A 24,720-nucleotide genomic window follows, 5' to 3' on the forward strand; every position below is an offset into this window, starting at 1 on the left:
GATTTAATCAACGCGAAACAACAAGCACAGCTGGCTCTCTGTGTATGAGAAGAACAGAAGAAAAAGAAGAAGAAATCTGGCACCGCGTCGCATGTGCTCTGCCCTCCTTGCGTTGCGTCTCTTCCAAGATTGTACCGGTCTCATGTTTTTGGAGATGATCCAGGGAAACGGTTCTTCAATTCTGTTACTTTGCTTTCAGGTTTTAGCCATTCAAAGTCATGGTCGTCGCAAATTTTTACTGTTTCCTTGTGAAGATTGCTCGGTAGGTAAACAGTTCTTCTCACGAGAAGCATGCTATCTGTGAATGCCTTCCTTTCATGTGACTGAGAATTGAGCTGCCTCAGAAGCCACCTCCTCGATTCTTCTTCTTCTTCCTCTTCTTCTACTACTGCTACTTCTGCGTCATCATCGGAATCGAAATTTCTAAAGCGATGGAAGTCTGTGCGACGAGGTAGATTCCGCCGCCACAAGGTCGAGAAGGAAGGAAGGAACATGAACCGTCAGCAGAGGCCGATGGCCGCCGCCGCCGCCTCGCTTCCGCCGGGGAAATCGACGGGGGAAAAGGACAGGAAGAGCAATTCCTTCCATCGTCTGTTTCCTTTGCTGCTCCTCACGCTCTATGCGATCGCCTCGGTGCTTCGACTCGCTTTGTCGTCCCCGTTTCCTACCTCCTTCGTGCAGCCATCTGCTTCTTCTTCGACATGTAAGAATTCCTCAATTTTGCTTCCGAATTAAGCCTTTCCCGATTTCAATTCCGGCTGCAATTCCCTCTTATCTAGTCTCCGCGGAGTCGAGGCAAGAAGCGGAATCTTTGAAGACTCATATTCCGTCGGAGACCCACCACGTCCAGGCCGAGGAGGACAATCCGGTGGCGGCGCCGCCTCCGTGCTCTGCTCTCATCGATGGTAACCAGTTGCGAAGAGGTTAATTTGACATGGGAAACTGGCGTTTCTGATTTTTTACCTTTTTTGTCTCTTGTGCTATTGGTCGTGAAGGAACCGCCGCGAGCAGAAACGAGGCGGCGGCGGCCGTTCGTTTGCTGCGACCGGAGCCACATCCGGAGCGATCTCTGCTACGCCAGGGGCGACATCCGCACCGACTCCGCCTCCTCGTCCGTACTGGTGCACGGAATGAAATCGGCGGCGGAGGCAATCCGGCCGTACACGCGGAAGTGGGACGCGGCAATCACGAGGACGATTCAGGAGATCTCGATCCGCCCGGCGAACGGAAGCCGGAGGGCGTGCGACGTGCGGCACAAGGGCGTGCCGGCGTTGCTGTTCTCCAACGGCGGGTACACCGGGAACCTATACCACGAGTTCAGCGACGGGCTGATCCCGCTGTACGTGACGGCGCAGCGGTTCCGCGGAGAGGTGGTGCTGGTGGTGGCGGAGTACCGGCCATGGTGGCTCGCCCGGTACCGCCCACTGCTGGAGCGCCTGACCAATTACAAGCTGGTGGATTTCAGCCGCGACACCCGCGTCCACTGCTTCTCGGAGATGATCGTCGGCCTGCGGATCCACGGCGAGCTCATCATCGACCCGTGGCTGATGCCCGACGGTACGCCTCCGTTCATCCCTTCCTAATTAAACTCTCTCGAGAATTCTTTTAGCAATCTGTTGAGGTTTCAGAGAATATTCTGTTCCAATTGGGAATCGGGAAACAGAGAATATTCCGTCCGTGGTTAATAATAAATTAGAGGTGAAATGAACGAGATTATTTTACATTGTGTTTACTTGGAGGGAAGAAATTAAAACGATAGGAGAGAAATTAAAGAGTTCTGTTGTTCCTTCTTTTTCTTTATTTCTTTCTTTCTTTCATTCATTTCTCATTATTATGTCTTTCTTTTAGCTTTTTCTTTCACTCAAGTAGACACCTTGGGCTTGTTTAGTCTCTCAAAAGGAAAAATTCTTTTTCCTCTTATCCAAAATGAGAAGAAATCTTTCCTTCATTTGTCCAAGCAAATCACACCAATGGAATGATTCATTTGTGGAAGAAAATTTTCTTTTGCTTTCATCCAGAAGCATACAGAGAAATGAAACAGACACACACACACAAATATTCTCATGCAACTCCTATAGTTGTACCTTAGCTCTTCTTCTGTAACTAGTTACAAAGGATGATCATCTATTTGGAAGTCTATTTCATGTGCATTCATCTAATATCCAATTGGGACAAGAGATGGCATTATGAGCAAGACATTCACATGTGCTTAAGTATTAATAAGTGCTTAAGTAATGACATTAAACAAGTGCTTAAGTATTAATGAGCTAGGGAGAAGGGATATACACGAACCATAGAGACAAACAATCCAAAAACAGACAAAGGAGGTGTGATAGTTTGAGAGATAAGGCATCACCTCAATATCACTTTCCTTATCTCTCACTTTTTTTTTCTAGGATAATCTTCAGGTTTATAATAAAATCATGGAGAGAAAAAGAAGAAATATATGTGTCACTTTCATTCAATTTCATTGCTTTTAGGATTTTATCAGAGTTTCCAATTTTAGTTTCCTTCAGTCTAGAAAGAAAGAAAAATATATTAATTAGATTCAATCGAGAGTAATAGTTTCTACTCTGTTTTTTTTCTTCTTTTGCTGTCATTTCTTTGCGTCCACGTAAACAAATTACTGAATTCGCACAAAATCTCAAAAAGGGAGGCAGCTCAGCAGCTGGCAGCCATGGCTGCATCCTCATCGATTGAGGAGGCGTGATTCCTACGGTAACAGAACATGCCCGCGGGCCACGCTCTCGATCGATCGCGCACGCCGGCACAAGTGCGGCGAAATGTCGCTCTCGCCGCTTTGGTCTGCTGCCTGCCTTCTCTTTATTTGCCGAATCAATTAGATGGAGGGTTCCTCTCCTCTCTATCTATCATGATATTCGGTTTGATGGAAGTAGCTCAACGACCTTCCTTCTTTCTTTCATGGTGACTTCATTCGTCACTGCGGTTAATGATTGATGATCAGTTTGACCCACGACTCTCTTTTTCTTCTTCCCCTTTTCTATTTCATGATGTTTGTTATTTTTCAAATCGAACGCAGGCCATGGCATTCGGGACTTCCAAGCGCTCCTCCTCGACGGCTACAACGCCGTGGCCCAGTCCAAGCCCTCGCTTCCGGCGGCGGAGTCGCCACCCTTCCTCCGGTCCCTGGTCCGGTCCACGCGCCGGGAGCAGGCGGGGCGGTGCTCCCGCAGCCGGCGGCCGAGGATCGCGGTGTTCGTGCGCAAAAGCTGCCGGGTGCTGGTGAACCTGCGGGAGCTCGTCCGGGCGTGCCGGCGGACCGGGTTCGACGTCCAAATCATCGAGCCCAAGCGCGGCACCCCGTTGGACGTGATCCACCGCGCCCTCGCCCCCGCCGACGCCATGCTCGCCGTCCACGGCGCCGCCGTGACGCACTTCCTCTTCATGCGCCCCTCGTCGGCGCTCATTCAGGTGGTGCCGCTGGGGCTGGAGAAGCCGGCCGAGGAGTTCTACGGCGAACCGGCCCGGCGGCTGGGGCTCGAGTACATGGCGTACAAAATAACGCCCGAGGAGAGCACTTTGTCGAAGCTCTACGATCGGCGAAGCTCCGTCCTGGTCAACACCAGCGTCATCACCGACAGAGGATGGCAGGAGATGAAGAAGATCTACCTCGATAAGCAAAATGTCAAACTGAATCTTACAAGATTCGGTAAGGTTCTTGCTAAAGCTTACAGCCATGTTTGTGCAGTAGCACGAAGAATTGAATGATTTAAGATCACATTAATTTGTAATCGATACGCTTCTATTCTTTTGTTCCTTTGGCAATTTAATTGTTATAGGAAGAGTTGGATGTCACAATGATTGATGTATATTCTAATCAGAGGATTTCTCAATTATACGCACTGCTCTGTTTATAATTCAAGATGGTAGAAGAGGAAGGATTTGAATCTCAATAAAATCGAATAATACTTTTTTTTATCATGGTCAACTATAATTTTTAAATTTATTTCTTATCTATGTATGAATCGTATAGGATCGTTCGTGACGAATTTCATCTTTTACACCAGATTGACAAAAAATAGAAATGTATAATAATATTTTATTAAAAAAAAACAGAATGCAAGAGTTGTTTGTAAAGGTGACTATGACCGCATAATGGCGCACCGCACTGAACTGGAGAAAATCTCGACCGTTGATCATCTTTCATCCAACGGTCCTCACGAGAGAAATTCAAATTTCGAAACGGCAGCAAGCATAATGGCTGCCGAATCTACTAACCGTTAGAAACCCTACCCACCCAACCTTCTTCGCGTCCTCCGAGTCCGAATCGTCGTCATTCCGCGATCATTCCAGATCCAATGGAAGAAGCTCCCATTTCGCCCTCTTCTCCTCGCTCTTCCATGCCGGAAGACGCTCCGACGGCTCCCGGTGAAGCTTCAGCAGAGGAAGCGAAGGAGAACAGGAAGCGAGAATCGATCGACAATATCGTCCAGGTAATTAATCTTTTTTTTTCCTTCGATCTGGTGTTTTTTCGATCTATTTTTTCTTTCGATCTCACTTTATTTGTTCCAATTTCTTCAGGCGATCAGAGATGAATGCCTCGTTCCGTCTCCGATTCTTAAGGGGGTCCCTCTCCCTGATCTCTCGTCTGCGTTGCTTCTTATTGGTAATAATGATCCACTTCCGCGCTCGATCAGTCGAGAGTTTTCTTGCAGCTGCTTAGTGCCATTGGTCTGTTTGCAGGGCGAAAGTACAACACGCTGACGGAGGCTAATCAGGGGCTAAGGGAGGAGTGCGAACACCTGCGGAAGAAGTGTGCTGAGGAATGTGAACCCAAATATGATATTTTGAAGAAGAAGTACACTGACGAACGTGAAGAGAGGAAGAGGCTGTACAATGAGGTCATAGAGCTCAAGGGTAACATCAGGGTGTATTGCAGATGCAGGCCGCTGAGCTTGGAAGAGATCGCCAAGGGATCTTCCTGTGTGGTGGATTTTGACCCCGCACAGGCCACTGAACTCCGAATCATCTGCACTGACTCATCCAAGAAGCAATTTAAGTTTGATCATATTTTTGGACATACAGATGACCAAGGTAGAAAGTAATTCGGATATGTATTATAGAACCATAACATCTTTATTTTTTTATTTCATTTTTTTTGAAGATTTGTTTCTGCAGTTTTGATTCTTGACAAATTTTGATTTCCGTAGCATAGTCTTTCCCCCATCTGGAAACAAAATCTTCGAGAATGAGACTTCTTGATGCCAAATTTGTATATACTGAGTGTCAAATGTTGCCTAGGTTCAAATTCTTTTTTTTTTTTTTTTAAGATTTGTTTCGTCCAAAGCTACAGTTTGGATTCTTGATAATTTTGATTTTCGTGGCATAGTCTTTCCCCCATATGGAAACAAAATCTTCGAGAATGAGACTTCTTGATGCCAAATTTGTATATACTGAGTGTCAAATGTTGTCAAAGTCATGATTGGGAATCTTGTGGTTGCAGATGCTGTCTTCAAAGAGACATTGCCAATTGTGAAATCGGTGTTAGATGGCTTCAATGTTTGCATTTTTGCTTATGGACAGACCGGATCTGGAAAGACTTTCACAATGGAAGGGACTCCAGAGAATAGAGGCGTTAATTACAGAGCGTTAGAAGAACTGTTCAAAATTTCTGGACAGAGAAGCTCTCTCATGAGATATGAATTCTATATCAGTATGTTGGAGGTTTACAATGAGAAGATCAGAGATCTTCTTGCAGATAGCCCAGACCAACTCTCAAAGAGGTAGAATTTTCCTGGAAGGATTTGTAATCAAATGATGCATATGGTTGGAAACTATTTTGTTACCTCTTGCAAAGTCAAGGTTCCATTTGTTGGGCTTTGTTGTTCTTATGAAGGTTGGAGATAAAGCAAGCATCAGATGGGACGCAAGATGTGCCTGGCCTTGTAGAAGCTCAAGTTGGCAACATAGATGAGGTCTGGGAAATTCTGACAAATGGAGGAAGAAATAGATCTGTGGGGTCAACAAACGCTAACGAGCTGAGTAGCCGCTCTCACTCGTGAGTTTTCTTCCTGTATTCCATTCAAATTATGCCTTTTGTTTTACTATGATAAGTTTTGTTTGTTCCTTTTCATTCTCATTCATAGAAAGATTGTTAGATTGCCGCCTGACATTTTTAAATCACTTAAAAATTTTCTTATTATGAACAACATGCTCTTATATTAAAGCTTTTCGCAGCTTGGTGAGGGTAACTATTAAGGGTGAAAGTCTTGTTGATGGTCAGAAGTGCACAAGTAGATTGTGGTTGGTTGATTTAGCTGGTAGTGAGCGTCTTGGCAAGATTGAAGTAGAAGGAGAGAGGCTGAAGGAATCTCAATTCATCAATAAGTCTCTATCAGCTTTGGGAGATGTGATCGCTGCTCTTGCCTCCAAGAACCCACATATTCCATATAGGTTCCTTCTGATGCTCATAGTCATATGATTCTATTTTACTATCTAAACCTCAATAGTTTGAATTTTTCATTGTACTAAAGGAAAGATGTATTTTGCAGGAACTCTAAGCTAACACATTTACTCCAGAGCTCTCTAGGTGAGAATAAACCTAAAAAATAGCATAGCATCTAGCTTTGACGATCTTGTGGTTTAGGTTCAAAAACAACAGCTAGTTTATACCGTCATTTTTTATTGTCAGAAGAAAATTTGACGCATTACCTTCATTGATAATTTGCATTCACAATAGGAGGAGATTGCAAGACGCTCATGTTTGCGCAGATAAGCCCAAAATCAGCAGATTTAGGTGAAACATTATGCTCACTAAACTTTGCTAGCAGAGTCCGAGGGATTGAGCATGGTCCTGTCCGTAAGCAAACAGATTTAGCAGAGAGTTTCAAGCTTAAACAAATGGTATATCTGTCTCGACTGCATATTGGGCTACTGTTGCTAGTTTTAAATTTTTGTTCTATTTGGCAATACATATGCAGGTTTTGTATCTTCTGCAATTATGTGATGCCTAATAAGAGTTATTGTACAGGCTGATAAGCTCCTTCAGAGTGAAAAAGAAATAACAAGATTGAATGAAGGCTTGCAATTGATGCAGCTGAAATACGCATCTCGGGAGAATGTTTTCAAAACATTGCAAGATAAGGTAGTAATAAGAATTTCAGATCCTATAGAAGTCTTTCTTATAGGTTATAAAAGATGTCTATTGCACGTGCAGTCATCTGGCGCTCTCCTTTCTTGATACTGCTAAATTGATCAGATGTATCATCCACAATTATTCACCCAATTTTTAAGCCAACCCAGTGCAAAAAGTAAAGTTAGTTATGACAAAGTTGTAGTGAGTAAGTTGCCCACGCTTATTAGTCTAGCTTATGAGGAACTTGAATGGCCTCAAGAACGTGATCCAAATGATATTAATTGAACTAAATGAAGATAGTGTGAAATACATTACTTTATATATTCCAAGAAAAATCATTATAATCTATTATACACCATGCATCATTATATTTAGCTTCTTTCAAATCAGTCGCCTTATAACAGATTATTTCAAATGTGCAGATCAGAGAAGCTGAGCAAACAAGTAAAAATTACCAGCAAAAGGTTACTTATCTCATTTTCAATCTCTATTTGAGTAGATTTTACAGCATCTTTAATTTCCCTTCTGTAAGCAACGAACTGCTTTTTTATTCTATTCAGGTAAGAGAACTGGAGAATCAATTAAATAGTGAGAGGACAACCAAGAAGGATGCTGCAAAGTTCCCAAAGCCTCCAGTGGCTCCTTTAAGACGGAGGCCTCCTTTACAAAGAATCACCAATCAGTTGCCACCCTCAGGGCATCAAACAATTAGAAGTGCCCATCCAGTAATAGATAAAGAGAATAGTCTATTAACAAATAGAACTTCTGGGGAAGATTTAGTTAAATCTCTGCACAGAGCAAGAAGGATAACGCTGGCACCAGTAATACGTAATGTGCCAGCTCAACCCAAGAGGAGGGCCTCTATTGCAATTTTGCAAGATGCAACAGAAAGAGCTACAAGCACTGCCTGTAGCTAGACACCAAAACATCTCTAGTAACACTCAGTTATCGCGTCTTATGAACTCAAAGAGGAGGTCGTTGGCTACCTTTACTCCGATCAGAGGGAGTTCTTTTGGAGCAGCAACTACTCCAGACAAGTCAAATTTTAGCACATTGGCATCTAGTAGTAAGTACAGAAGCCCATCTCTAGTTCAGGCATTCTCCAAATCGATGATTCCAACTGTTTCTTCACCTCGCCAAAGGCTTCGACTAATTTCGAGCCCCACCAATGCTGAACACTTGGATGCTGCACACCATACTACAAACAAGCTATGCTTCAGTGTGCAGAAGAGAGTCATTGTCAGTTCTCCTGCTCAACCAAAACAATTCATGAATCAGGGGCACCCGATGTTTAATCAAATTTTAAGGGGTGGGAATCTTGTTGGAAGGCTGGGTACAGCTCAGAGAGTCTTGTGCAAGAACAGACGACAGTCTGTCATCTAGATTTCTGCAAAATGAAACGAGTATTATTCTTAGCTCTTCTCCAATAGCAAACATGATCGATAGTGTATTTTTACTATCATTTCGATTTATTGCTGCTGATATTGTGTCCTTAATTAACTTTGAATTTCTTCTTGAGGCATCCTATATGTTCTTCAACTAGATTATAATGGGGCATTCGTTAGTGTAATACATGTGTAATATATAAATGTAGTATAATAAGTATGTTGTAGTACAAGTACATATATTGTAATATAAGATTATTCTCTGTTGGACACTTGAATGAGAATAGGCATCCCTATTTATAGTAAAAGTTCTCTTCAATTATAATGCATATGTAGAACGAATGTAATATACTAGGTATATCCTAGTACAAGTATAATACATTGTATTATAAGTGTGAGGATGACTGAACACTAGCCTCCGGAGCATAGCTAAGTTGGTTACGACGGAATAAATTTATAGAAGAGGGCAAGGATTCGAATCTCGATGAAGTCGAGCAATATCCTCCTCCATCGTGATCAATTACAATTTCTCGATTTATCTCCTCACAGATGATCGTGGGGTTGACCATGTGGGGCCGCTAAGGTAGCGAATTCTATTTTTTTGTAGAAAAAAAAAGGATGACTGAACACTGTGCTTAGGTGGAACCATAAATCTAACACTAGTCTTCTTATTTACCAAATAACAATATATATAACTTCAAATTTTATGGAATGTAATTAAACCAAATGTTACTCGATTATGATAGATTACATTTATATCTTTGGATACCTAAAATAAGTTTGAATTTAAGCAATTGCCTAAAAACAATCATATTTTTAACTTTTGTATGCCAAAGTCCACTTTATCCATGGATTCTTGAATGGTAAAAATTTGATTTATTAGACGGTCAACTTTAAAAATATAGTAATATTTATCCATCTTTTTTGCTTAGTGAAGGATAATAATAGTACTGATATCTTCCTAATTCAGAATATAAAAAAATTAGAAATGTCATTATCGAGATGTAATAATGCTTTTATATGCTTTTTGATACTAAAAAACTTTATCTTTTGGTGAAATATGATTATTCAGTATGAAACTAAATATTAGAATCAAAAAGATATTTAGTTTTATAATAAAATAAAATTATTAAAAATATTTTGTTATTAATAAAATTTTATAAGCACTTTTTAAAATTGTTAAATTAGGGGGATATTTTTACAATTTCCCTAAAGCATTATGTAATTTGTTGGTCAGACTGCTTTCTCTTACCAAACCTCTTTCTCCCCGTCGACGATCGCTGACCTCGTCCCTTCCCACCGTTTGACCTTGTCTTCGATTTTACTTCTCCATTAATTCGCTGAAATCTTCTCCAATTCGTCCAAACGCAAACTGATACCAACGGAATGGCGAGATCTCCCCCACTTCTCTTCCTCGTATTCCTGCTTTCTTCCCCTCTCTGCTTCGTGTCCGTGCTCTCCCAATCGCCGCCCAGGGGGTTGTTCATCGACTGTGGCTCGGCCTCCGGCCTCTCCACTACCGACGGCCTCAGGTGGCTTCCCGACATATACATCGACGCCGGCCTTTCTCACAACCTCACCCTGCCGAACCTCCTCCCCGTCCTCTCCACCCTCCGCTCCTTCCCCTTCCGCTCCGACCTCTACTCCCCTCTCAAGTTCTGCTACTCCCTCCCTGCCTTCCGCGGTGGCCGCTACCTCGTCCGCACCACCTACTTCTATGGCGGCTTTGATAACGGCTCCGCGCCGCCCGTTTTTGACCAGATCGTAGACGGGACTTTCTGGACCATCGTCAACACCACCGCTGACTACGCCGCTGGCATGGCGTCGTACTATGAGGGCGTCTTCTTGGCAGCGGGTACGCAAATGAGAGTGTGCGTTGCCGCCAACACCTACACCACCTCTGATCCCTTCATATCCGCCCTGGAGATGATCTTGTTGGACGATTCGGTTTATAATGGCACGGATTTTAGGAAGCATGCCATGGGCCTCATAGCGAGGAGCAGCTTCGGATCCGCTGGTTCGATTACAAGGTACAGTGAATTTCCTTTCTGGTTATTAATCTTATTCAGTTATTCTTATGTGCATTGTATCAACGTTTTAGCCAGTTTCCTTGCCACATTATTGTAAAGAAAAAAAAATTGAAAAAAACAATTAGGAAAGTAGTAACACCTAAATATGCCACATTGTTGTATCTGTCATGCTGTCGGGGTGGGAGGGGTTGTCATTAGGTTGCCCTAATTTCCAATTTCGTAGTAGGAACCCTAATTGATCTGCCCTAATTTCCAATTTCGTATTAGGAACCCTAGTTGATCTTATTAAATTTGACCCCTCCCGCATAGAATCAATGTTTTTAGCCTGCAGGTTCCTCGCCTTTTCCTTGATTTTCAATTTAGAAGTAGAAACCCTAATTGACTTATTTCATTAAATATGACCTCATGCATAGAGAGATAAGTGGCAATGCAATACACTTTACAAGTATGAATAAGCTACTATAATGGAAGGCATTTTATTTTATTTTCAAAGTGACATATAACATATTGCAACATGAAATCAATAGGTTCATTGTAAGAAGACGTATATTGAATCTATCATGTAAAGCTCTGCATTTAATATATGGCCAAGTATAAGATAATCATAATTTTTTATAATACAATTGTGAGGTGCCTAAGATGTTGCCATCTATGATACTTGCCACTTGAAGGATGATTTCTTACTGTTACATATGTATGTTATATGTGTGCACGTATATAAATTATATATATTATATATGTATATATGTATGTTTGAACTGTATCTATGTTATTTTGTCTGTTGAACAAAGTTTTATGTGCTTGGTAGATACCCAGATGACAGATTTGACAGATACTGGCAGCCATTTTCTGATAGCACCCGTGCAAAATCTAGTACCCATAATATCACAACAGCTGATTTTTGGAACCTTCCTCCTGCTGTCGTCTTTAACACTGCCATGGTAGCAGATCAAGGGAGACCATTGGTGTTACTGTGGCCTCCTAATTCTCTTCCTGATGCTATCTATTATATTGCTCTTTACTTTGCTGATACATCATCACCCCAGAGCACCAGGACATTCAATGTCTTTGTAAATAACTACAGCTTCTACTCAAATTTAACAGTCTCATCATCTGGCCTTGTTGTTTTCTCAAACCAATGGAATCTCTCTGGTCAAACAATGGTTACATTGACTCCTGGATCTCCTGGTACACCATTAATAAGTGCTGGAGAGGTTTTTGGTCTTTTCTTGATTGGAAATCTGACAATAACAAGAGATGGTATGTCTTCTGATCCTTGTATTACATGTTATTAATTTACTGTTATTTGTCATCTTTTCTGTAATTGTATATTTGTTGCAGTTATTGCAATGGAACAAATCAGAGAAAATATTGATCCTCCACCACCTGGTTGGAGTGGTGATCCTTGTATGCCACGAGATTATTCTTGGGTTGGAGTAACCTGCTCTTATCTGCGCCAAATACGTGTTGTCTCTCTGTAAGTCGGGCTTATTTATGAAATCTAATATATATCCAGGTCTTGTCACAGTTAACAAACTTGGAAATCTTTTCTAACAGGAATCTTTCAAGTATGGGCTTATCTGGATCTATTTCACCTTATATCTCCAATTTGACAGCACTAACTAATGTGTAGGTATCCATATTAGATAATTGGAATTTGAAAGTACTCTAGCTTACAGTGTCTAGCTTGCAGATCTTTAGCCAATAATAATTTCACAGGACACATTCCAAACCTAAGTAGATTGAGAAATCTTGAAAAATTGTAAGTGGCATTTTTTAACTTTTCCTTTTCTTTTCTCCTTGATTTCCTAATAATTTTACTTATGTTATTTTTTTTGTTGAAGACACTTGCAGGACAATCAGTTTACAGGAACCATTACTCTATCATTTGTAAATCTGACGAAGCTGCAAGAACTGTAAGTAGCATTCTTGTGTTGCCTGCAGTATAATGCTTTCTTCTTTCTGTCTAGCAAAGATTTAATTTTTATTTTTTTTCCTTTCTACTTATGTTGAGTAAGGATGTTGTATTTTTTAATCACTATTAATGTCTTTCTTTGTGAGCGCAAGTAATGCTTCATGCTAAGTTTAGTCATATCCAAGGTTTAAAATCTCAACCTGTGTCGAGGTTTCAGTTTCAGACCGGAAGATACCGTTTCGGTATGTGTGGTACCAATATAGTTTCGATATTTTTTAAATATAAAATATTAATTATATATATATATATATGTGGATTTGATATCCTGCGCGCCTTATAATGCGAGACTTGTCGGCAATAGAATATTCGGAGCGTCCGAAAGGGTTCCAAGCGCTTGGAACATGAACAATGATATTTTTAATTTTTTGTTATTTTTTTTATGGTTAAGCCATTTAAGATTTTCCCTTTAGGATTTAGGTGTTGGGTTATAGTATTAAGTACACAAAAATTTTCAAAATGAAAAAATTTAGTTGCTTTCGGGGTGTGTTGGATTATTATCCCGCATTTCTTATCCGGCATACCCCGTGAGCAACTAATTTTTTTTGTTTTGAAAATTTTTTTGTGCTTAATATTATAACTCAACTCCTAAATCCTAATGGGAAAATCTTAAATGGTTTAATTGTAGGCCCAAAAAAATAAAAAAGACACTGTTACTGTTTCGGGCACCTCGAATATTCTGTCACGGACGAGTCACGCATTATAGGACACACAGTTTATCAAATCCCTACTTTAATTAAACATATTTAAATTATCTCAAACATACTAGTTGGGAGTTGATTAAAATTATTAATTTAATTAACCTAAGTTCACTGTTCTTCCGCGTGATCTCATTCTCGCAGACACTTGACGTCAGAGGTGTCGTCCGAGTCCGACGACACCTTCGGAGGTGTCGCACGGCGGTGGGGATCCCTTCGGACGAGTTGTCAGAGCTAGACGGGGCCTTGGGGGTGCACTTGCATCGGAGGCTTGACTGTGCTGGTTTCGGTCTGCGGGTGGAATGAAATTTTCCCCTGTATCAAACGAAACAACTCGAGATTTCATTCTTTGGTCATATCTAAATTGCAAATTTCCCGAGGTTGTCAAAATGGACACTTTGTAATTGATAAGTTTTATTAGTTTAGAGTATTCCGGCGTGTTTTTATTGTAGGATTGGTGCGCGCTAGAGGGGGTGAATAGTGCTTGATCATTCATTCTTTCTATTAAAAACACTAGTAGTGGAATTAGACAATAACACACAGACACACGGATTTTACTTGGTTCATAACCCCCAAGATTAGTACGTCTAGGGCCTATGTATGGGACCCCCAAGATTAGTACGTCTAGGGCCTATGTATGGGAAGACGCCCATTCACTGACGGTCTCCTTTCCGGAACTTTTTCGAAGGTGGAGAAATTCGTCTTACAGTCCAAAATAACAAGTAAAATGAAGTACAAATAAGTAAGACTAATACAAAAATCACCAAGTACTCGAGTCGGCCGCTCTGGATGTCCTGAGCACAGCACACCTTTTCTGGAGCTTCCCCGGTCGCAGAGCTAAGCTCCGTTCGCATTTAGCAGTGCTGCAGGATGAAGAAGTAGAGGATTTGGGTTCTTTCTTGTGGTGCATATTAAGGGTCTTATAAAGACACTTCCAAGTGCCCGGATTCCTTTCCAAGCGTCCCGAACCAATCCGATCTGATTCGGTTCTATCAGTTTTTATCGAGGCCAATTCCACCTACTCCAGGCACTTGGACCAACCCCAGACGCCTGGACGTCCTGGGCGCCCGGAGCATGATCCGGGCACATGGATCCAGTTAACTAAGGTTTGACCTGAGTTGATTCCGGATTTGGTTCTAACTGCTTCTGTTTGCTTCTCTTATGTTTCCTCAGTCTTGCTTCCAACTTCTAATTTCTACAAGTTTAGCATACAACAAACAAGCAACCTAAGCCTACTTGTAGTCTGTCTGACCTATTAAGCTTACCTAAGCTTTATCCTGTATGTTCTATCTTACTAGAGTTACTCATGCCTAACTTTCAGTTAAGACTAGTCACTCGGTAGACTTTTCACTTGTCAAATATCTAATCACTTGAACTTTCCCTTGCCTAGCCTTCAGTTAGAGCTAGTCACTTAGTAGACTTTCCACTTGTCCAATCTCCCTGCCTAACTTCCACTAGGACTTCCCCTGCCTAGCCTCTAATTAAGACTTCCCCTGCCTAGCCTCCAACTAGGACTTCTTTTGTCTAACCTCCAACTTGGACTTCTTCTGCCTAGCCTCCAATTAGGACTTCTCTTGCTTAATATCCAATTAGGACTTTTTATCTGGTCCAACTGATTAGGATTTTTTTGTCCGGTCCAATTGATTAGGACTTCTTACTAGTCTTCTGATCAACTTTGACCTGACTAGACTTTACTCACATTTAAACATTAGGTCTTGTTTGGATCAACCCTTGGTCAAATTGATCAAACTTAGATATATTGTCAAATATTGAAACCTTGGAGGCAGATTGGTGCTCCCTACACCAACATTTATCATCCTGATTGTGTTTATCAAGAATGCGTATATTATGTGTACATGTGATTAGGCTAGTATAAATTATGTGACTTCTGCTGCATGTGTTTGTAGGTCTAGGAAGGCGATAGGGGGGGGGGGGGGGGGGGGATATATCGTGTTTAAAAATTTTTTTTCTTTTAACAAAAACAAGAAGAATCGTAACGAAAAGTAAAAACAAGAGAATTCGGGCGGCTACTTGGTTTACAATCTAACTATAATCCCTTGGATCTTTTTCGAATATGCATTCCACTAAAATTCTCCTTCCGAAAACTTTCGAAGACTTCTTTTATATACTTTATTTGGTTGACCGAACCTACCCTATTAACCCTATTGATTTTTGCTTGTATCGATCGACTGATCACACTTATCAATCGATCGAGCTTCAATGACGTCTGGGTTTGCGTCTAGGTTTTTGATCTGATCAGATCGTATCTCTGTGAAATCAGCTTGATCGGTCGACTGGACTTCAATATTTCATTTGTAGATCAAATTTTGTCTTATCCGATCAGAGTTTCCATATGTATTCGGTCGACTGATCATGATAATTGATTGACCGAGCCTGTGCTTCCTTCTGGGCTTGGATCTGAATCGATCTACGCTTATCCTTTTCTGATAGGTAGACTGAATCTTCCTGTTCGAACCTACTGGCCTCACTTGTGTGGTCGATCGAAAACTTCGTTTCGATCGCTCGAACCTATTGGTCTCACTTGTTTGGAGTTCATTCCTCCAAGACTTCTTATTACCTAGGATTTACTCCCTTAAAACTTTTTCTTTTGTCAAGTATTCGATTACCCTTGACTTGTTTGGGCTTTTTTCTTGCTAGATATCCGGTCATCCTTGATCTATCTGGACTTTTCCTTCTGTCAAACATCTCGTCAACCTTGAACTTTCTGGATTTTTCCCTTGCCAAGCATTCGGTTAACCTTGACTTACTTGGACTTTCCCTTTTACCCGTTATCTGGTCAACCTCGACCTAATTAGATTTTCTCTTTGCTAGTCATCCGATCTTGACCTGACTAGACTGTTCTTTGTTAATCATCCGGTCAACCTTGACCTAACTAGACTTCTCACTAGATTAGGTCAAACTTGACTAGGTTCTATTAAACATATTATCAAACAAACATCAAAATCCTGAAAGTCGATTGCACCAATAGTGTTCTCCATTTGCAAATATACAGTTGGCTGCTCTTAAATAAGTGTAGAACACACATCCAAACCACGAATTGAAGATTCAGTTTGCACAATTTGTTAACATAACCTGTTACGTACAAACAAGCAAACTTAGATAAGTTCCACAATTGTGTCATTCCTCGACCTAGGTTTTTACCTAAGGTTATTTTTTGTTGTTTTTTAAACTTACAATTCAAAATATTTGAAAGTTTTCAATGTTTTTGTGAATTACGATGGTTGGCAGTCTGCTTCTTGTTTCCTCCTACATCTCCTTAGTTCTTCGACAAAGTTCTTCCTAGTTTCAAGCCTGAAGCAACTTTATGCAAGTTGACAATTTCCGAATTATCTCTTGCAGAAGCCGGCTAATGAAAATCCCTCTAGTGATTAAGGTTCGACAAATAATATAGGGCCTCTCACCATACCTAAAATAAAAACTAGTCCTTGCAACCAAGCACTCAGTGCATGCACCAGCAGATATTGTAACCAATCTCTTGCTCACAAGCTTACATTGTATAGTTCTACACCGAATCAATAAATAAGACAAAACAACAGGCAAAGGAGATTAGAAATGCTCGTATAACAAGAACCATAGTCCATGGAGTTGAAGCCAGCCTAATATGATTGGCCATGATGCTTTGGTAGTCAAACTCAATGGTTGCAGACAGACTCACAGATGACTCTAATTATATCTTATTTACTAACACTAATATGTTTTTCTTTCTTCTAAATGGTAGTCAAACTTCCAACTGTTGCATGCATCTTTTCAAGGCTCTATATTATGTGTTGCTCATAATGCTAAACTTCCTTTCTTGTTCGTCCATGTTTCTTTCTGTTGCTTGTTTTCCTTACCGGTTTGATTTTCTTTTTGCAGCTACATAGAAAACAATAACCTGACTGGTGACATTCCTCCAAGCCTCTTTAGAAACGGACTGGATTTTAGGTATGTGATCTGTTATTGCCTTGTCTAAAAAGATTGCGGGTTTCTCATGTTTTCATAATTGAGGCTCCCATTTATTTTACCTACAGGTATTCACCTGGGAATAACTTTTCTTCTGCCCCTCGGCCTCCAAACAAGTGAAATAACTTTTTCTTATCCAAAGGTTTTAACACGGTAGGCTATCATGTTTGAAAGATGCATTCTCGATTCATCTAACATTTGAAGTGCAGGCGTGAAGATGTTCGCGCAAAATGCTGTTTAGTGTGAATATGGTAGTAAAAAGTTCCTAAATTCTGTTCTAGTGTATAAAATAGTTTTTTCCCCCTTTAAATTAATTGGAGATTGATTCGACTTCATTGGTTCGTTGGTGTCTTGTAGATACGTATATTCAAAGATGCCTGTGACATCTATTCTTGGATGTAGTTCCAGTCCTCGTGGAATAATTGTGATATTTACCACCATGCATTGTTAAAATTATTTGTTGGATCAAGGAGAATGTGCATTTGGGTATGAAATTCAATATAGGATCCACTAAAGCTCTTGTGGTGTCCAGGGATCTGATTCTCTCGACTAAGTAATCTCCAAAGATACGGTGGATCTCAGATGAGTATAAATAACTTTAATACTCTCTTTTTTGAAAATATGCATTTTTAATAATTTTAAATATAAAAAAGTATACTCATTGGGCCAAAATTGTGCCTTGAGAATGCTCGACGCATGTTACAGTGCATCCTGACAAACGTCAGGAGAGCTCCATTAGACCATCTCCAACCACAAAACTCATTTTGGTGCATTTTCAACACCAATTTGGTGTCATTGCAATACCAAATTTTTTTTCATCTCCAACCAATACACACCATTTCCTACACTAAAAGGAATATTCCTTAGAATATTCTATTTTTCCATCTTATAATTTATTATTTAACATATATATTAATTTCAACATATATATTAATTTGTTAAATATTTAATTGTGTGTTTGTTATGAAATTATCAATATTATAAATTTTAAAATATTTATAATCTTAATAATATAATAAATATTTTAAATATTACTCGTTAATAACTAATATATAAAATTTACAAAAGAAATTTAATTTAATTAAATAATATTAATTTATAATATTTAAGAATATTTGAAATATAGATTAAATATTATAATATATTTATTTAAAATAAATAATCACTTGCACCATTTTGGTGCAAGTGAACAGTACAATACCAGGATGGTGCTGCACTGTTCACTTGCACCAAAATGGTGCCAAATTTAGGGTATGCATTGGAACTTATTTGATGCTTTTTTTACACCAAAATGGTGGAATAGGGCATCCATTGGAGATGCTCTTATGAACCCTAAATCTTCAGTTAGCTCCTATACGTGCAGAAATTGTTAACTTTTTTCTTTTTTGTTTTCAAATCTTAATCGTCAAAAATTCAAAAAAATATTTCAGAAAAAAATAGATTCATCATGAAAATTGAAGTCGCGATGATGGCTAACCGAAATCGGACCATCCATTTATGGATGAGATCGATGTGATCATGAGGTCCATGACATACAGAATAGATGGACCTCCTCTCCATCCATCGGCTCCATATCCATTCAAAAGGGCATCGAGCCACTTCGTTTCCCTCGATCCAACCTCTCTCTCTCTCTCTGTTTATCCTTCCTGCAGATCACACGAGCAGGAAGAAAGTGTTCTATGTTGGTACTTAGATCGGCTTCTTGTCGCCCGAGATGGCTGGCTTCGCTCGCTCCCGTTCGTGCCTCCCACTCCGCGGATGGTAGCATCAAAAGCAACCAGGTCTTTAAGCAACTCGGTTCGTATTGGAAATCCCTGTTATACTCTCCCTCCCTGCCTTTAGGGCTTTAATTTATGCTGTTTGGGTGGCGCAAAATTCTCCATTAGCAAAGCACAGAAATCGAACCTCGGGTAGAAGGCCCCGTCATCTGTTCCGTGCCTTCCTTTTTGACTGCATGGCTTTGACACAAGACTGTATTACCCCCAAGCACATAAACCAACCTATGTTCATTCAATTTGAGAAAAATATAAAATAAACAAACTTGAATACGTTTTTTAAGCTCAGCAAGCTTAACAAACAACTTTAGAATTGTTTATAATATCATTTTCTTTGATTTTTTATTCAAATATATAAGAATAAATTTCACAGTTTTAAGAATCTAAATTGTCTACTTTATGTTAAAAAGAGGGAAGAGAGAAGTTTCATATGTTGTATCAAATTTCAACTAAGGATAACCTTTTCCATAATTGAGCTTAGCAAAAACTCAAGGCTCTTTTCTTTTTTTAATCAACAAATTTGAACATAGTTAAACTCAATGGCTCGTTACAGCCATGATGATGAGCACATGGTCTCGTCAATGTGGGCTAGTCATTGGATTATTTCAAAGAGAATAGTAAAAACACCCGGAACTAGTTTACATTATTTGTAAACAGGATAGAAATTGTTGCACTATTTCTTAAGTATATAATGTTCTAGGTTTTATGATCCATTACTGTTAATTAATATATATTGTGCATCTTTCTCCATTTATCTAGGTTTGTACTCACTGAAGAAAAAGATTGAAGATGTTGTTAGTCATGCAGACATGATAGCACCAACTGCATTGGAAATGGAAGAAGCAAGACGAATTAAGAAGGAAGAAGTGCTTCGGAAGCAAAGTTTGTGGGATGACTTGGCCAAATCTGATGAGTGTTTTACTTCCTTAGCTGATTCTGTCAGACTAGTCAATGATCTCAAAGATCTTCGATATAAGGTGCATGTTGATTTTTGTTGGCATTGTATGTTTTCAGTAGGTATTTGTCTCATCCTATTTATAAAACAAAATTAGAAGTTTAAATGTGAATTTAAGTGGATCAAAACATCAAATATTTCCTTGAGCTGCAGTGAATATGTTATGTCTATGCAAGCTCCTGAATCCTTCTGATTTGTGTTATCTCATGGCAATTGATATTCTTGATACATCAATTGTAACTTTTTGTCTTATCTTCTCAATGAGTATTTTCTTACAATGTCTAATCTGAATGCAAATATGAATTCTTTTTGGGGCTGCCTAAATGTTTTCATTATTTAGGCCGAAGAAGCAAAGTTGATAATGGAATTGGCAGAGATGGATGCCATTAGCCATGAACTTTTTGAGCAGGCTTATGTGGCTTCTTTAGAGGTTGACAGATTCATTGAAAGATACGAAGTATCAAAGCTTCTCACTGATCCATATGACAAGGAGGGAGCTTGCTTAATTATAAAAGCAGGGCCTGGGCACATGGCTGAGGTTTAGAACCATCTCTCTCTCATACACACACTAAATAACAAATGTTTTCTTTCTGCAAATTCCTCATTGTATTCGATATTGGAAAGTGTTGTGTCTTTTTTCTTAGCAGTTACGGTTAAAACTTTCTGTTATGTTGGTCCACCAAAAACATTTTATAAACCTTCTGTCTATTTAGTTTTAATGCATGTAACTTCTTAAAGTTCATCAGGAGACTTCCTGATAATGTTTGTGAAGAATTATGATATCTGGCTACCTATTTGCTCTCACCTTGATTTCTTGAGTGGAAGTTGGGAGTTCCAAATCCTGACCTCTTTCTAAATGTGTTGCATGATCTCTTCATTTGTAATCTCTTAAATTTTATATTGTAGGTATGGGCAGAGAAACTTTTAAAAATGTACACCAGTTGGGCTGAAAAACATGGGTGCACAACTAAGATAATTGAAAGATATCATTCTAAGGGTTCTACAACTGAAATAGCAGTAGTAGAGTTCGAGTCAGAATACATGTATGGTTATCTTTCTGGAGAAAGAGGTGTTCACCAAAAAATCTGCAGTTCTTTGGATGGATCTGCTGTGCCTACGGTAATCATCCACTCTACCTGGTTTGCCATCAATTATAAGAGCTTGCTGTTTTGTTACAAATGATACCTTTGTTATATTAGCTCTTGTGGGTTAAACCATTTCAAGAGCTAGAAGACTGCAGTGTTATTCTAATTATTCAGTTTGTAGTTTCTTACACCTAAAACTTTAACAAAATGCTACCATTCACTAAAATAAAATAGGAAAAAGAGCAAGCCATGATTTAAAAATATCTTGTACTTATTTCATAACATACAACTGGTTAATGATTACTTCATTCAGGCGTGGGTTTGTTTCATCACAGTAATATATCATTTTTCAATGACTTTCTAGCAGCTTACAATGCATGGATAATCTGCACTCTTATCTTAGGCTTTTTGTTTCTTCAAGGCAAATTTGCTGAGAAAAAATAATGCAGATATGTTCGGCTATTGTGGATGTTATCCCTATTTTCCTTGGAGGTTCAATCAACATGCCAATCGATGACAAAGATCTTGAAATTTCTTATTTGTCATCTGAAAAACAGTATGCACATGACAATAGAACAAACCCTGCAGTTAGTATTCACCATATTCCAAGTGGCACAAGTGTTCAAAGTTCAGGTACCTTTTCCTTGCAACTTGCATTCTCATTATTCTATCTACTTGTGCCAGTTTAGTCAGCTGAAATTTGACCAGTCTCTTCCATATAATATATTTGATAAGTTGGCTCTACTTGTGGGCCTAATCTGTGACTGTTTATGTGAGAATTCTATAATCTTCAAGGGAACCTCTATTTGAACTTGTTTCTAGTTATTCCCCGGTAGACAAGGAATCAAATTAAGAAGTTGACATGAACATACTTATTTGAACCTGTATTGAACTTGTTTCTAGTTAATCCCAGGTAGACTAGGAACCAAATTAAGAAGTTCACATGAGCATACTTAATTAAGGTGTCTACATAGAAAAAAGGTGCATACATAACTACAGTGTGCCTAATTTTGATATATTAACATCCGGTGCATCTATTCCATGGTCGTGCCAGTTATCACATCTAACTTCTAAGGTGACAATTTCGTATTATAAGGGGTCATTCATATCAATGTAAAACTATATGAATAATATAGAACTAATTAATTCAACAAAAAGTAATTATTATTTTTTAAATATTTACTTTGTAAACAGGTCAATTTGTGTCACTTATTTATTTGTTCTGATTGGTCATGCCACTTTCGTGTTGACTTTGCTAATCGCATTTTGGCCTGATTAAGGATTTTAAGCATACAAGACGAGTGTATGGATTTCAAGTGTCCACAGGCTTATACTTGCCTGGTGGGAGTCTCGCTACTTGGTATAATTTAACTACTCCTTTTTTGTGTTTAAGTTTGTGAAGGCTGTTTAAAAAAAAAAATGTTAACCCATGTAAAGTATTCTTTTCTATCTAGGATGATGATCAACTTGGGGAAATCTTCGCTTGCCCATAACAAATCAACTAAGATACATGACAGTATTTTCAGAATCAAGTCTAATAAAATCCAATGATGCAATCAAGATTATGTACTCGTTAAAGCTGATATTATCAAATAATGTTCATCTCGATCTCCTTTTGATAGTAGGAACTCTATTCCTACCCTGCTACTATCTTTTCTTACAGGTTATTCCAAGCTTATCCAACTTCTGTAAATATGACTGGGTTCTTGTTTTTCTGGAAACCTCAGGTGAAAGGAGCCCCTTTGCCAATACGACCAAGGCTCTAAACCGTTTGAAAGCAAAACTTCTTGTTGTAGAGGCTGCTGGGAATGAGATGGGCCGTGAAACCAGGAGATACATTTTCCATCCGCACAAAATGGTCGAGGATGTGGCAACTGGAATCCAACTGGCCGACTTAAACTCGGTGTTAAATGGCGACATCGAACCACTTATTAGAGCTCACGTAAGTCAAAGACAGGGCAGAGAAATTGTGGGATCTGATGCTCTTTAACATCAAATCAAAGGCAATTGAAATGGAGAATGTTGAGTTTGTTCAAATGTATTTATTATTATTATTATCATAAATTCATAATATGCTAGAATTTATGAAAAATTCTATCTCAAATTGAATTGTGAAATTGTTAATGAACATATTCTTTTAATATTTGACAATTGGAGACATGACAATTGATTTTTTTGTAAAATTGATTGCTTCTTATCAGTTTATCCAAACAGTTGGTCAGATCAATTTTTAATGGATTTGTTTTGCATATCTGATTCAGTTTTTTATATATAATTTAAATATTCAATTCTCATAATATAATTAATTTTAAAAGTGATCTATTTAACTTTGTGAAAATTTTCTATCGATCAGGATAAATTGAAAAGTGTGAAGTAATTGATCTCCGTCGCTTACCGCAGCATCTGCAATGCGAAAACCCCAATCAAAAGCCTCAAGGACCTGTCCCAAATTAAGTGAGGCTTGTTGAATCCTTTTCTCCAGTTGCGAAAACGCCATCTTGCTTTTGAAGATTTGATTATGTTTGCGCCGTGCTAGGGGCGCGGGGAAGTGGATTCTGAGACTCATGCAGGGGTTCTTCCAAGAATTTGTCGCGGAAGAGCCTTCCGCTAACCATGATGCTTCTCGGAATAGTAATCATTTCAGTCCCAACATTTTTTTCACTTGGAAAAAGGTTTTTGAGGGCGTTCCGATTAAGTTAGTATTTTCTGAAAAAAAAAATGCCTTCTTTGATAGGGAAGAAAGCAAAAGAGCCAAAACGATACATACCACAGAAGAATTCGGCAGCATATGCCTTACTTATTACACTTTACAGGTATATTTATAGATTTAATATCTTCGGTCTGTGATCATTTTATGTATTGCATCTCTTTTGTTTCTGGCTTTTAGGGAAATGCAGAATGGGGCTAGTCATATGAACAATCAAGAACTGATTGATGCCTCAGAAGCAAGTGGCCTTTCACGGACTTCAATTGTGTGAATGGTTATTAATCTATTTATTTTCTTTTTTATGGGTCTATATCTATTAACTTAGATGAATGATTCTGTTCCTGGTCTTGTTCACAGGCCAGATAAGAGTAGCCAGCCTGGATCTTTAGGAAGTTCAAGGGACTGGTATACTGGATGGAGCTGCATGAAAACATTGATGTTGAGAGGTTTAGTGGTGAAGTCTAGCCGCCCAGCAAAGTAATATTGATTCCATTTAAAGACTTATAATTTTCATATGATAGTATAACCTGTTTCTGGTGTATTCTATAAATATATAACCTGCAAAGATGGAAATGCCAGCTTTTAGAAGTATGCAAAGAAATTGGAGGATAGAAATGAAATTGTGAAACCATACAACTTGAATTCAACAGCACACATTTCAAGTGTATGTTGATCAGTGTCCTACAAAATGGTGAAGAGCTAGGGTGCTGTGGATATCCAAGAAGTTTACTTCACTGTTTGTATAATATCAACTAAATAGGTCTATCTTCAGACAACATATATTCAGTGAAAGTGACAAATTTCTCAATGTTGTGTAGCAAGATCAAAAATTGGGGATAGAAGCAAGTCTCATTGCTGTTTCTTGAGGCCTTTTCGCAATGCATTAAAACGGTAAGAACATATAATTTCTTTCCATATCATATGGCAGCAAGTTCTGCTTCCTATTTCCTCTAATTCTTTTCCAGGAGTTCGGTACCCAGCATAAGCAGTTCGTAACCATGGCATGCCACTTTTGTGGCTTTCACTAGAAATTTAATTGCTGATTACCTTCAAT

At 39.1% G+C, this 24,720-nt stretch overlaps 4 protein-coding genes across 4 annotated transcripts; all 4 read left to right on the forward strand.

Moving 5' to 3' along the window:
• Positions 1-34: 34 nt before the first annotated feature.
• On the forward strand, positions 35-3,819 carry LOC141825056 (xylan glycosyltransferase MUCI21-like). Its single transcript, XM_074712429.1, is given in 5 exon segments — positions 35-703; positions 780-905; positions 996-1,030; positions 1,032-1,557; positions 3,041-3,819. Coding segments are annotated over 5 exon segments (1,587 nt in total). The 5' UTR covers positions 35-492; the 3' UTR covers positions 3,730-3,819.
• A 500-nt stretch (positions 3,820-4,319) lies between these two features.
• On the forward strand, positions 4,320-8,479 carry LOC141825648 (kinesin-like protein KIN-14J). Its single transcript, XM_074713032.1, is given in 12 exon segments — positions 4,320-4,454; positions 4,543-4,627; positions 4,705-5,055; positions 5,465-5,744; positions 5,858-6,019; positions 6,199-6,414; positions 6,513-6,550; positions 6,701-6,864; positions 6,992-7,105; positions 7,501-7,560; positions 7,657-7,992; positions 7,994-8,479. Coding segments are annotated over 12 exon segments (2,427 nt in total).
• A 1,277-nt stretch (positions 8,480-9,756) lies between these two features.
• LOC141824967 (leucine-rich repeat receptor-like serine/threonine-protein kinase At2g14510) lies at positions 9,757-17,613 on the forward strand. The gene is made up of 8 exons (XM_074712317.1): positions 9,757-10,511; positions 11,320-11,771; positions 11,853-11,988; positions 12,069-12,140; positions 12,205-12,273; positions 12,356-12,427; positions 17,058-17,126; positions 17,213-17,613. The coding sequence occupies exons 1-8, from the start codon at positions 9,868-9,870 to the stop codon at positions 17,262-17,264; spliced, it is 1,566 nt and encodes a 521-aa protein (XP_074568418.1). The 5' UTR covers positions 9,757-9,867; the 3' UTR covers positions 17,265-17,613.
• A 1,144-nt stretch (positions 17,614-18,757) lies between these two features.
• LOC141825237 (peptide chain release factor PrfB3, chloroplastic) lies at positions 18,758-23,158 on the forward strand. The gene is made up of 6 exons (XM_074712622.1): positions 18,758-18,941; positions 19,679-19,896; positions 20,215-20,412; positions 20,781-20,993; positions 21,409-21,592; positions 22,687-23,158. The coding sequence occupies exons 1-6, from the start codon at positions 18,824-18,826 to the stop codon at positions 22,947-22,949; spliced, it is 1,194 nt and encodes a 397-aa protein (XP_074568723.1). The 5' UTR covers positions 18,758-18,823; the 3' UTR covers positions 22,950-23,158.
• Positions 23,159-24,720: the final 1,562 nt, after the last annotated feature.

Source organism: Curcuma longa, chromosome 3 (assembly GCF_044706935.1).
Source record: "Curcuma longa cultivar G26 ecotype Majalengka, Jawa Barat chromosome 3, ITB_CL_G26_1.1, whole genome shotgun sequence".
In the NCBI taxonomy this organism is placed as follows: Eukaryota; Viridiplantae; Streptophyta; class Magnoliopsida; order Zingiberales; family Zingiberaceae; genus Curcuma; species Curcuma longa.